Raw genomic sequence first — 13,807 nt, forward strand, 5'->3', positions numbered from 1 at the left:
GAGAGGCCCGCGTACCGCAAAAAAAAAAAAAAAAAGTTCTCTATGCTGCTAATTAAGTTTCCACCAAACAGTAGTGCTGGGAATCTAAAATACGGATAAGCCATAATTCACACATAATATGAACAAAAGTAGTATTACCTCATTCTTAAGTTCTTCTCAGTGAGAAACAAGTTATAAACAAGTTTTTGGAGTTAGGCCTTTAGAATGGGAAGGAACTTTGGAGGACACTGAGCAATTTCACAGGTGAGCAAACTGAAGCCCAGGAAGGTAAAGACTTAAGATCACGCACAGCTTGTGCACAAACTTGATTCACTGTGTTCCCCCACCCCCACTAAACAGCCCTGGGGAGCCTGGAAGAGACCCCAAAAGGACTCTTCCGGGCCTCTTAATACCTCTTCTGCCTTTCCACTCCCCTGGGTTACAACCCCTCAGTGCGCTCCAGCCCTTCCAGTTTCAGGCAAGTACCAACTGGCCTTCCAAGCCTGCTCCTCTCAGGCAGCAATGCAGCACAGCACAGATGCTCCAGCAGTGCTATTAGATTTCTGAAGAGGGGTGCGTCTTAAGGGCAAGAGAAGATCCTGACTAGGACCCCAGAAGTCAATTGTTAACGGTTTCTAACACACTGAATGAGAAAATGTGAGTAGGGTCCTTGGGAATCAACTCCCTTTGCCAGTTAAGTTCACCTTCTGATGTTCCGAGACCCATCCTAGATCATCCAGTGCAGGATCAACACAGGACTACACTCCCGTGGTTATACAGCAAATACGCTCGGAATAAGAATGTTAAAAGGGCGTTTCCTCGGCCACCCCTGTGCAACCGGTGTTTTACCATCGCAGCAACACGCAAGCTACACTGGATTGAATTCTGCCGGAGAAAGACGACTTCAGCAGCTGCCGAAAGGCACACAGAGGTGCCCGCGCCTAAGGGAGCGCGCGCCTCCACTTGTCGCGAGCAGCCGCGGGGCGGGGACGGGGACGCGAGCCACGAGGGCGCATAGCCCTGCGGCTCCCCCGCCGGTTCCCTGGCCGACTCGGGACTCACCTGGAAGCGCAGGCGCTCCTTGCCCGGCTGGGGGCTCCGCGGCGACCACCTCTCGCCCGCGACGTCTGGGGCGCCGGCCACCGGCGGTGGCTGCTCCCTGCTCGCCGGTACGCCGGCCTGGGCCTCGTCCTCCTCGGACTGCGGCCGTTGGGGCTCCTTCTTCGCCGACCCCTCTCCCTCCTCGGGGCCTCGGGGCCTCGCAGCTGGCGGCCCTCGCTCTCCGTCCGGCGCCCCGGGCCTCTGTTCGGCCGCCGCAGTCTCGGCCCCTTCCAGGAGGGTGGCAAGGCGGCGGGAGGCCACGGGCGAGTACACCGCTACGGTGCGCGGGAAGCGCACGGGCCGCGGGGCGCCGCTCGGCGGGCTGCCCTGCTCGGGGCCCCGGCGGGCCAGCTCCGGGGAGGCCGGGCAGCTGCCGCCCGCGCCCGCCGCGCCCTCGGGCTCAGGGCCGGGCTCGCGGGCCCTGCGCAGCAGCGTACGCCGCCCCAGCGAGCACTGCACGGAGACGTCGCGGCGCGGGTTCACCTGCACAGCCACGTCCCGAATGCTGGCGCGGCCGGGCCGCGGGGCGAGGCCGGGGCCCACCTGCGACAGGAGGGCCATGAGCTGCGCCCGCTGGTAGCTGTGGAAGTACTCGGCGGCCGCCAGCTGCCCGTAGCCCGGGAAAGACGACGAGGCCGCGCCGTCAGAGGAGGAGGAAACGGGAGGGTAGCCGCCGTCCCGGTGCCGCCAGCCTCCCCCGCCCGCCGCTCCCTTGCCCTTGGCGGCGGCCGGGTAGGGGTAGGGGTACGGGTACGAGTAGAGGGCGCACGCCGGGTACATGTAAGCGTCCAGCACCTCGTCCCCCAGAGCAGCCATCAGCGCACCCCTGCCGCTCCTGCCCGCCCCTGCGTCCTAAATAAGCGACCTCCCGGGGTCAGCCGGGCGCGGGCCCCACCCCCGCTGGCCGCGCTGCTCGGTCCCCCGCACCCTCCCCGCCACCCGCTGGTGTCCCCGCCGGAGGGGCCCCTGCCAGACTTTCTCGGTGTGGGAACTTTCCACACCCGGAGGTTGGCACAAATACCCTGAGATGATCTGCAAAGAAGTCTTTCTTTGCGAAGCAGAACTGGTCTGTAAGTGAACTAGCTCCAGGTGAAGAGGATACCAGCAGGAGAACCATCACGGCGATTCGCTGAGCCAGGTGGTCCCCAGCCCTGGGTGATCGTCGGCGCCGGCCGGGAAGCTGAGGCGAGGCTGATTGCCTCTGGCTAGTGAGCAAAAATGCGAAGATTTGGGGGAACTGCTTTGGGTCTGATACCTACGATCTCGGATTGTAGGTTATTTCATCATCTCAGGGCTGCCCTGAGAAATCTACGCATTGAACCCTTTCAGTAAGTGCATAGGGAAAGCATTCCAGGGCATCTGTGACTAGGCTAATCGTTTTCTCCCTTGGAGAACGTACTCCACCCCCGCCGCGCCCCCAACCCCCCACCTCAAACGGTGACCAGGTGGTGCTGTTGAGTACCACGAGGGTCTGATAACTGTTGCTCTTCTCTGGGGTAGACAGTCGCTCTACGGATTTTCCTAACCAAATAACCTTTCCAAAAGAGAAACTGATTTAGGGTGTGTTTACACAAATGCAGAAGACCAAATCAGTCCCCAGCTGAAAGCAAGTGCCTTGTCCACTAGAAACATGTTGGCCGCTCGTTACAAATAGATACCAGGTCAAGTAATCAAATACCTTAATGTAATTTTTCTCTGATTTGATACAGGTTGGACAATAAAATACTATATTTCATTGTTTAATAGACCTGTTTGGGGATTTTTCTGAATACAGGTCAAATTTTAACAATGTCAAGTATTTATAAGCTGAGCAAGCACACTTTTTTTTTTTAACAACAATTACATTAAACTCAATTATGCTTTACAAATATAGCGTGTTTTTACTCATATAAGATAGTGCATCAAAATTCTACATTTCCAAGACCCTGTTTTCTAAGACTTAACATATTTGAAACAATCATAGAAATCGGTGACGATGAAAAACCAAAAGAGCACATTTGTTCAGGCGGCACCCTAGCAATCCCAGGTGCAAGTTATATTACAACATTGATTTGTAATTTATGAAAACGCTTGGTTAATATACCAATGCAACCTTATGGTGGGCAGATCAAAACTGTTACATGTATAATAATGTGAACCAATTGTTGCTCTTTATGTAAACCATAGACACTACCACAGACCATAAACATGAAGTAATATTTCAGCAAGATAAACTCTCTTGTGTATCTCCATATTTAGAGCGAAGTCTGAGTGGTTTCCATCATAATTAAATTATCTGCTTTCACTGTGCCATAGGAAGTGTCTGCCATTTCCTCTTCTTTTAGTTTCTTATAAGAAATATCTGTATCTTCATCCTCATCTAGAGGATCTTGCTTGTACAGTATTCCACTCCCATACATTTTATATATTAAAACAAAAATCCCTGCTTCTGCAGACTGGAAAAGGGCATAAAGCAAGGGAAACATGTACATACTTCCTATGTTTTGCGGTGGAAAGGCCAGTTTTAGAATGGCGGTACAGAGCTGCACATTCTGGCTTCCTGTTTCCAGGCACACAGTCCTCTTGCAGTTGGGTGGAAGATGGAAGACAGCAGCTAAGCCATAGCCTGAGGCGTAGCCTGCCAACGGCATAAAAATCGCTACCACATAAACAGCTGCAGGAATACTTGCCAGCAGTTTGGGTCCTAACATAGTGCAGGTCATTATGAAAAGGACCACCAGCGTCATTAGCAGAGACCACAGGGAAACCTAGTAAAAGAACAGGGATAAACAAGCCATCAAAAATAAGATAGTTGAAGAGGGATTCAGGCAAGGGGATCCTGGGCTCTTGGAAGACGAGAGTTATCTAGTCTGACCTCCCACACAGAATGGAGATCTTCACCATTAAAAGTCTCTGACAGGGCTTCCCTGGTGGCGCAGTGGTTGAGAATCAGCCTGCCGATGCAGGGGACACGGGTTCGTGCCCCGGTCCGGGAAGATCCCACATGCCGCAGAGCGGCTGGGCCCGTAAGCCATGGCCGCTGAGCCTGCGCGTCCGGAGCCTGTGCTCCGCAACGGGAGAGGGCACAACAGTGAGAGGCCCGCGTACCGCAAAAAAAAAAAAAGTCTCTGACAGAGTATTTCTGAAGATGGGTAGATCACCTCTTCAGGAGGCATCCAGGCCATGTCAGACAGCTCTAATTGTTTGGCAACCTGTCTTTATGTCTAGTGACCATTTGCCTTCTATAACTGCCAGCCATTGTCTTGGATAGGCCCTCAGGAGCAGCACAGACCAGACAGACGACTGCTCCTGCAAAACTGCCTCCAGAAGTTTAAAAACCAGTTATGAGGGGAAGGCTACTCTTCTCTGGGGGCAGACTGTCCCAGGCTTTCAGCCTCCATTCCATAACTGTTTTGGAGTCCTGACTGTTCTGAGCATTCGTTTAATTTGTGAATGTGCCTCTTAAAAACAGAGCAGTTAGAGTTGAGCCCAAGACACCAGGTATGGTCTGATGAATAGAGTGGACAGATGGACATTGCTTTCCCTGAACAGGACCCAGTGTTTTCCATAAGAAATTAGTTCTGGTTTTACACAGGAAATAAAAGCCTATTGATTTATGAAACTGAGTGTCTGATATTTTTAACCTTCAAAATACTTTATAGCTCAGAGAATTGTTAGCAATACCCAAACAATTACCAACTCTTAGATTAGGTAAGAGAAAAGAAAGAAATGTAAATGTAAGATATGAGAAATTCTTTGTAATCCTGCAACTCCCTGCTTTTTCACCTGTTCATGAGAAAACTCCCACATGTAAGTCTCTAATGATGCTTAGGAATTATTATATATAATAGAAGGGTTTTAGATAAAAACAATTGTATAAAACACTGTGTCATCTTGATGTCTGACTGGTACATTTCACTCATGCAAATAAGACAGGCTTGTAAATAGTAAGGTGGAAACCTAAAAATCCTTCTCCTAGTTCTTCAGATCGGTAGCTTTTTTTTTTAATGGGGGAGGGGATTGGGTGGGTGTCTGTGAGGGAGACTACAGATCCAGAACAGTTTAACTGTTGCTTCTGGTTCCCTAGATATCTGGGAGGATACCCCTTTGGAGTCTATGGGATTGGCATATACTTTATATTCTTTAAAAGATTATTCAAAATTTATCTGGGCTGGTCAAAAAGTCTACCCTAAATGGTGCTGAAGTAATTATTATATAAGATACTCATGTTACAAATGTACAATTAGCAGAAACCAAACTTTTATAAATCAAAACTTATATTAAGTTTCAAAGTGTGTCTACATTAATAGCTTTGAGAGGAAATCTGATTCTTCATTGTGAAAATATTGGCTCTAACATTCCCTTTGAACCATTTAAAATCATTTGGGTGAACACTGACACTGAATGCTAATTTTAAAGTGTTTGCAAAAGTATAAAAATATTATGAAGTGGATCTTAATGAGTGTGCTGGCTATGGAATAGGTTCAGCAAAGTTACACTATCTTACTGAATTGTCTGTTATTTAAATATGTTTACCTGTTTTTAGCGTGGAAATAGGTTATTTGACTTTCTCTTAGAATTCCCAAGGTTTTATAGTAAATGCCATCACATTAATAGTGTTACCTTAATGATCAAGCTTAGTAAGTTCTTAATCTCAAGATGATCTATAGATATGTTATGTATAACATATAACAAATATGTATATTTACATGTACATATATCTTTATTACATTCAGAGTACATATATGCTTACAATAGAGCATAATTTTTTTACTCAAGGCTGGATATATGTACTGAAAAGAGCCCTCTATTTTTCATATTAATAAAAGTTAGCCCCTCTGTATAATCAGATTACTTTGGTATAATATAAGTAAAACACAAAAGATTGTCTTCTTAAATCTACATAATTGAAACATTAGAGTGATCCTTTCTCTCTTCATTGTCTGAAGGAATTTGTATGTACATTTTACACTAATTAGACTAATTCGTTATGTATTTTATTTGATTAACTTCCTAAAATGAGAATCCTGTTCATGATTTATTCTTATTTACTACTAGTTTTGAGTTTTCAAAGAAAGTTTAATTTAGAAATATTTAAATTTTTTCTCCAATCAACTATTACAAAATCTCTACTGCTACAAAAAGCACCAATTTTTTAAAATAAAGCAATTTTGGAAATATTGCACAAAATAATAGAAATCCCATTCTTCCACTACCTTTAAAAACCATGTGAAATATTGCAGTGGGGAAGGAAAAAGAAACACAAATTTAGTAATGTGAATATATTCTGCATTATTTACCCAGGACCTAATTTTATTTTGTGCTTTAAAGCCAATGTTTTGTGTATTCTATTATATTCTACGATGTAATATTTTTACGATGTAATTTTTAAATTACTTTTTGTCTTATTAGTGTAAACTTACTTTTAGAAAATTAATAAAACATTTTAAAGGAAACGTCTACAGAGTTTCTCAGAATTAGAGTTCCACTTTTAAAAAGTAGAGTACTGTAATGCATTTCAAAAGTACTACACAAATCCTATTAATTTTATTTCACCTGCTTTGATTTTTAGTAATACATGACTTCTTAGTGGAAAACACGTTGCCATTTAATTGCACAGTCATCTTTTCCCCCCATGATCTGTTTCCTCCTATGAATACTGATAGTTCTCCTATGCTGTTTTTAATTAACCTGGTGTCTTAATCAAAGCTATTATTTTTGAAGTTCCAAAGGATGGAACAGAAGTTATATTTGTGGCATAAACTTTTTTTTTTTTAAGTTTATCCATGCGAGGGCTACCCAGTCCTTTTCTTCCTTACTTCTCTTTCCCAAACTTCTCACTGTTTCAGCCATGGGTCAGAGACCAAGGACTCTCTACGTGTGTAAAGTAAGCGAAATGAAGAGTGACCTTACCTTCACAACGTAGTCAGCCACCCGGTTGTATTTGTAGCGAATGAAGACGCCCAAACCAATAGGGATGAGAGTGCTGCAGAGAGTCAGGATCACTGTCCCTATGGGCAGTAATTGCACCAGAGGAGTGTTGATCCAAGCCCGGCTGTAGATCCACAGGCACAGTGGCATCAAGACCAGGGCCAGGAGCGTGGAAGAGATGGTCATGATGATGCTGCAGAAAAGGGAATGGACAGAAGTCGGAATGGGCTTTGAGCCAAAGAGCCTTGCTTGAACATTGGGTAGAAGAAAATGGGGGAGACTGCAAGTCCCCCGGCTTGAAGTCAGGGAAGAACCTGCTTCATCCCAGGGGAGCACCAAGAGAGCAGCACGGCTAAGCCCAACTGAAACGTGAACTCCAGGCAGGAGAAGAAAAATCTCAGGACTGCTGCCCTCTGCTTTATACAGCCCATTGAGCTGGTTACAGTCTGAATGACTGTGAGAGCCAGGAACGTTTTTGTTTTCTTTTTAATCCTCCAAAGCACCCTGTGAGGCATGGTAAAGCCGCTGAACACTACTTGTTGGATTAACCTCAATTATATTCTTATATATGCGATTACTTTCTTTATTGGAGCCAATAGTCCAATTTTGCTTTTACATTTCCCGTGAGTCCTGGCTTCAGACTTCCCAGTTTCCTTTGTCTTCCGGGGCCTGCAAACCTGCACTGACAGCCCAACACTCAGGGAGGGTGGGGAGGGAGTTGTGGATGAGACCCCGAGACCCTCAGAGCACCTCTGTCCCCGTCTAGATCTTCTCCCCTCCGACCCTACCTCTTCATGTTTGCCTGGACTTCCAAAGCCCGGGCATCCCCATCATCCCCAGTTTCTTCTCCCCTCTTCCGCACCTCATTCTAACCGCCCCTCCTTCCTCCCTCCTTGGTCTTGAACGCATGGCTGTACACGCGGTTGACTGCGAGAAGAAAGATGCCTACCGGACAGCAGCTCCGTACCTGAGGTTCATGTCGCCATCAACCAGCAGGGACATCAGGTTGGAGAGATTCCCGCCGGGACAGCAGCCACACAGGAGCACCGCCACGGCGGCCGACCCGTCCAAGGAGAAGGTGAGCGCCAACAGGAAGGCCAGCAGCGGCAAGAAGCCGAACTGGCAGACCGCGGCCAGCAGCGCGCCCACCGGCCGACGGACGTGCGCCCCGAAGTGGTTCATGTCCACCGTGCAGCCCAGGCCCAGCATGGTGATGCATAGGGCGGCGCCCACAAACACGTTCAGCCCGTGGTTCAGCGGCGTGTCCCAGAACGGGGGCTCGCGGGCGGCCTCGGGCTGAGCGAACAGGGTAGGGCTCGGGCTGGCGGCGCCACCCGCGAAGCAGCCGGCCGTCGGCGTCAGGGTCGGAGTGGGGCCGGGGCTGAAACTGACGCCGGGCCCCGGCGCGACACTGAGCCCGGGGCTGGGGCCGGCGCTGGAGGCGGGCGCCAGGGGGGCGTCTGGGCCGGGGCTCAGGCTGCTGGCGTTGGGCGACAAGGTGTAGTTGTCCGGCTGCAGCGAGGACGGGCCGAAGAGCAGGGTGGCGTTGCCGGTGCCGTCCATGGCGCTGTCGGCGGGAGGCTGCGAGTCTGGCTCCTGCCCGCCCTGCGGATTTCTCTGCCCTCCCGCCGCGCGCGACTCTGCGCCTTCGGTCGCCACTGCCGTCCGTCTGTCTGTCCGCCCGTCCGCAGCCGCCAAACGGGAGCCGGTGGCAAGGCTGTGCTACGCGCCGCTGACGTCCGGGGCAACGGGTCGGTGCTCGGCTGGGGGTCGACCGAAGGCCGCTGGCTGGCACTTAAGAAAGCGCAGCCCCCGAGGGTGAACCCAATCGCTGGGCCCCCGCGCCCGCAGGCGCCGCCCCCGCCGCCGAGTCCCCTCCTTTTAATCACCAGTAAGTGGTTCTGTTAGAGTGTAGCCAGGGGCGGAACAAAGACCTGACAAAGGACAAGAAGAAGAAAAAACTGTGCCTGGCTGCTGACCAAGTTCTCTGATGGGCTGTGCCTCTTTGATAATGAAATCTGGAAAGCCAGACATACAGAGAGAGAGAGAGAGAGAGAGAGAGAGAGAGGGAGAGAGAGGAGTTTGTCTATGGACGCACATACATCATACACACTGTTCAAAGAGCCTGCAACCGCTAGCATCCCGAGGGGTGCCTGACTTAATAGGAGCCGCTCTCTGGTAGTAAGACACAATATCTGGTTTTAACTTACAATTTTTAAATAAGATTTTTGTGTTCCAACTTAAAGTAAAAAGTAATAAAAATATTGGTGGGGTTTGAGCCAGGTCTTGTGCATGTGTGTGTGCATTATTTCATTTGACTTTCTCACAGCAGAGCCGTGGGAGAGATACTGTTCGCTCGATTTTTCCACACCAGGAATCCGAGGCACAGGGAAATCTCAACCTCATCAGCCAAACCCAGAAGCAGCTGGCTCAGTGTGCACCGCGAATATGGTATTAAAGCGTGCATTGAAGAGCTCTGCCAAGTACAGTCTCCGTGAAAAATGTGTATTTGGGAAGTTATTGGCAGATGGGGAGAGGCTAGTTCAGTGGCCATAGATTTATGAAGTGTTTTGAGTATAGCCCTGGCCTTAGGATTAAAGGACTGAGGAGAGATAAAGTTGTGAGATTCCCTGCTTCAGACAGCTTTATCCCCAAACAAATCAAATGCAGAGTTCTTGGAAATGTTGACTCAACAACTTTATGGGAGTCTCTAGATGCATCTACAAAGGAAAGGGACTTCTCTTCATACCAAGGAGGCAGAGCCATTGGAGAAGGCTGTGACCATAAAGTGATAGCCAATTATTGGGCTTCCCTGGTGGTGCAGTGGTTGAGAGTCCGCCTGCAGATGCAGGGGACACGGGTTCGTGCCCCGGTCTGGGAAGATCCCACATGCCGCGGAGCGGCTGGGCCCGTGAGCCATGGCCGCTGAGCCTGCGCGTCCGGAGCCTGTGCTCCGCAACGGGAGAGGCCACAACAGTGAGAGCCCCGCACACCGCAAAAAAAAATAGTTAACTCCAGTCGATAAGGGTCAACTCAGGTTTGAAGCGAACCACGAGTAGCTGCGCTGTGACTATGGGCTGTCAGGATGATTCTCCCTTCTAAAAAAAAAAAAAAAAAGTGATAGCCAGTTGATCTGTGAAAGCCAACAGTGGGAATTTCTAGGGTGAAGTCTTAGCCCATGGTTAGTCTGTGTGGAGCCTAGATCCTAGAGTGAATCCTTCCTCCTGGAAACTTGTCCCTACTCCCTTTTCTGACACCAGAGGAGACTGGGTGACTTCCATTTCCCAATGGTGGACTGAGCTCGTGTGTTTATATTTTCTCCTCCCCAAATCTCAGGAAAATGACAGAGAATATGAAAAATATGATTAAATTCACAGAATACTGCACTCAATCACAAATGAGTAACTTCTTTCTTCGCCATCAGACCATACATTCCATGAGGGCAGTGCTTCTGCAAGCATTTAAGAAAATAATATACCCTCATACTTCCCCAAAACAATAAACCCAAGAAAACAATGCAGTAATATCTGTAGAGCTTTGAAGGAAGTGGGATGTGACCAAAAATATTCCAAGTTTTCATTTGGGCTTATGTGCAGATAAACAAAGAAACGTGCTACCCAAATACTTCGGTTAAGTGAGTATATCCAGGGGAGACATGTGGACAGATAGACAAGATAAGGAGGAGGACTGTGGAACCTTTACATTCTTTGAACCACAGGATGAGATAAGCCAAGAACACAAATGGCAGGGCATGAGCTGAAGCCCAACTGCAGGCACCACTCCAATTTGCCCCCTCCTTGTGTTAATGATATTAAAATCCACAATCAAATTAAGTAAGCCATAGTTAGAGGCAGGCCGACTCATCCAACTAGCTCCTCTTGGGGTTTGGGGAGGGATACGGGAGGTGATTTGTGCAGTGGGTGAACAGCAAAAATCAGAAAGTATTGGGCTTGGGTTGTAAATCAGCAGGATCATGCTCAACCTGCAACCTCGAGGACTTCTTGGGGCCTCTGCACACCTGGTGTGATTGTTGTAAATAAAGCAGATGTTCTTGCCTCCCCTCTTCCTTCTGATCTCCTTCACTACTTAGGAGAAAAGCCCAGGATTAGAAAACAGAGCTAGTTCTCCAGATGAGGTGATTTTGGCAAGCTGGCGTGGGTCACTTCTCTTTCTCAATTGCCTTACCTTTACTCTTGCTGCCACCAAGGAGAGTCTGGCCCACCCAGAAGGGAGAAAATACATAGAAGGGAGAGATGACAACATAGATGGAAAATACGCCATTTGGGGGAAAATAAATTTAGAGCCTTCTTGCACAGCATACACCAAAATTAATTCCAGATGGATTAAAGAAAAAATAAAAATAATAATAATGGAACAAAATGCTGGAGAAGAATATTAGCTAGTATTTATCTCATCTTTGGATAGGGAAAATCTTCCCAAGCAAAAAAGTAACAGAAGAAATCATAATGGGAAGCTCAGTAGATATGGCTATATAAGAATTTTTACCTTTGGTGTAGTCAGAAGAGCATTTAAAAAAACTAAAAGCAAATTATAAAATGAGAAAAATAGTTGCAACATATGTAAAACCAAGAGCTAGCATCAGTAATTTATAAAACAGTTTTACAAATTAACAAGAACAAGCAATACAATAGGGAAAAAGGCAAATGATATGAGTAGACACACAAGATCACAAAAAGGAAAGACCAAAGAAATTAAATTGAAGCAACTACTGGACTGGCCAAAAAGTTTGTTCGAGTTTTCCGTAATGTTACGGAAAGCCCCGAGCGAACTTTTTGGCCAACCCTATAGATGCCATTTTTCCACTGTCAGAAAAAACTGACATAAATTATATTATGTTATGGTTGCAAGGATACTATCAAATTCATACCCTCTCATCCTGCTAGTGGTGTATACTTTCTAGAAGAAAACTTGGTGTAGATGAGAGTAGTCCTAAAAATGTGCATCTCTGGGCTTCCCTGGTGGCGCAGTGGTTGGGAGCCCGCCTGCCGATGCAGGGGGCGCGGGTTCGTGCCCTGGTCTGGGAGGGTCCTGCGTGCCGTGGGGTAGCTGGACCCGTGGGCCGTGGCTGCTGGGCCTGCGCGTCTGGAGCCTGTGCTCCCCGGGGGGAGAGGCCGCAGCGGTGAGAGGCCCACGTACCGCAAAAAAAAAAAAAGAAAAAAAGTGCATCTCCTTTGATCCAGCAATTCTATTTCTAGGTGTTTATCCAAGAAAACAATAAGGGAATTAAAAAAAAAATGAGAGCTACATTGAATGCTTACATACAGACAATCTACTAAGCTTTTAATCATGGATCATCTCACTCAATCTTCATAACAGGCTTAATGAGGTTAGAAATTTGCCAAGTCAAAAAAAAAAAAAAAAAGGAGAGAGAGAAAGAAATTTGCCAAGTCACCCCCTAGTAGGGATAGAGCTAGGCTTTGAACCCAAGTTTTTGGATCCCAAAGTCTGTCCTCCTAAACCGAATATGATGTAGTTAAATAGGAATAACCTTAAATAAAGTTACCATATGATCCAGCAATCCCATTCCTGGGCATATATCTGGAAAACATGAAAACTCTAATTCAAAAAGATACAGGTACTCCAGTGTTCTCTGCAGCACTATTTACAATAGCCAAGATATGGAAGCAACCTAAATGTCCATCGACAGATGAATGGATAAAGAAGATGTGGTAGATGTATACAATGGAATATTACTCAGCCATTAAAAAGAATGAAATAATGTCATTTGCAGTAACATGGATAGACCTAGAGGTTATCATACTAAGTGAAGTAAGTCAGATGGAAAAAGACAAATATTATATGATATCACTTATATGTGGAATCTTAACAAATGATACAAATGAATTTATTTACAAAACAGAAATAGAGTCACAGACATAGAAAAAAAATTTATGGTTGCCAAAGGGGGAAATGGGTGGAGGAGGGATAAATTAGGAATTTGGGATTAATAGGTATACACTACTATATATAAAATAGATAAACAACAAGGACCTACTGTATAGCACAGGGAACTGTATTCAATATCTTGAAATAACCTATAATGGAAAAGAATGTGAAAAAGAAGATATATGGATATATAGATATAGATATAACTGAATCACTTTGCTGTACACCTGAAACATTGTAAATCAACTATACTTCGATAAAAAAAAATTAATAAATACAAATGTACTAATACAAAAGACTGCTATGCCGATGCTAAGAATTGTGTTTACAAGCAAAGTTCCTCATCTGGTCCACGATGAATATGTGACCCTCCTGAAATAATGTATCAACTTCTCTATATATGTACATTTTTTTCCTGAAATGTGAGTTCATGACTTTTCTCAGAGGGTCCAAGACCCATTTTGTGGAATATTTAATGACAAGGGAGGAATTCCCTGTTGACATAATCTTAAGTGATAAAGCAATTTAAAAAGCTATAAACACATATTAACATACACTTATATTCTAGTAAGTATATTAAATATATGTAAACTTAGAGGGAATTTCTCCAGTGTATATTATATCTGAGTGGTAGTATTAAAAGTGATTTTTACTTTCTTCTTTGTGTTTTACTGTGTTTTCCAAATTCCTCTGTAAATATATTTTATAATCAGAAAAATGTAAATGTTATTTTTTAAAGCTTAAAATCTAGAGGAAAAATACATTCCACAAGTATCAAAGGGCAAATCATGTAATCAATCCATAGGCCATAGGTTGATAGAGAAAAATAGGCAAAAGATACAATTTACAATAGACAAATTACATTCTATTTATTAAATTGGAAACGTTTTACCTCACTAGTATTTAAATA

General features: G+C 46.1%; 2 protein-coding genes across 2 annotated transcripts in view; both read right to left on the reverse strand.

Moving 5' to 3' along the window:
* Positions 1-1,896, reverse strand: part of ZAR1 (zygote arrest 1) — a 5,797-nt gene extending 3,901 nt beyond the window's left edge. Inside the window, exon 1 of the mRNA XM_007456100.1 lies at positions 1,042-1,896. Coding sequence (XP_007456162.1) covers positions 1,042-1,896 — 855 coding nt within the window. The remainder of the gene's footprint in view (positions 1-1,041) is intronic.
* A 1,152-nt stretch (positions 1,897-3,048) lies between these two features.
* On the reverse strand, positions 3,049-8,677 carry SLC10A4 (solute carrier family 10 member 4). The gene is made up of 3 exons (XM_007456101.1): positions 7,958-8,677; positions 6,973-7,183; positions 3,049-3,827 (listed from the first exon to the last, which is right to left on the reverse strand). The coding sequence occupies exons 1-3, from the start codon at positions 8,551-8,553 to the stop codon at positions 3,315-3,317; spliced, it is 1,320 nt and encodes a 439-aa protein (XP_007456163.1). The 5' UTR covers positions 8,554-8,677; the 3' UTR covers positions 3,049-3,314.
* Between the last annotated feature and the right edge of the window lie 5,130 nt (positions 8,678-13,807).

The sequence above is a fragment of the Lipotes vexillifer genome, unplaced genomic scaffold, assembly GCF_000442215.2.
Source record: "Lipotes vexillifer unplaced genomic scaffold, Lipotes_vexillifer_v1.1 scaffold42, whole genome shotgun sequence".
Lineage (NCBI taxonomy): Eukaryota > Metazoa > Chordata > Mammalia > Artiodactyla > Lipotidae > Lipotes > Lipotes vexillifer.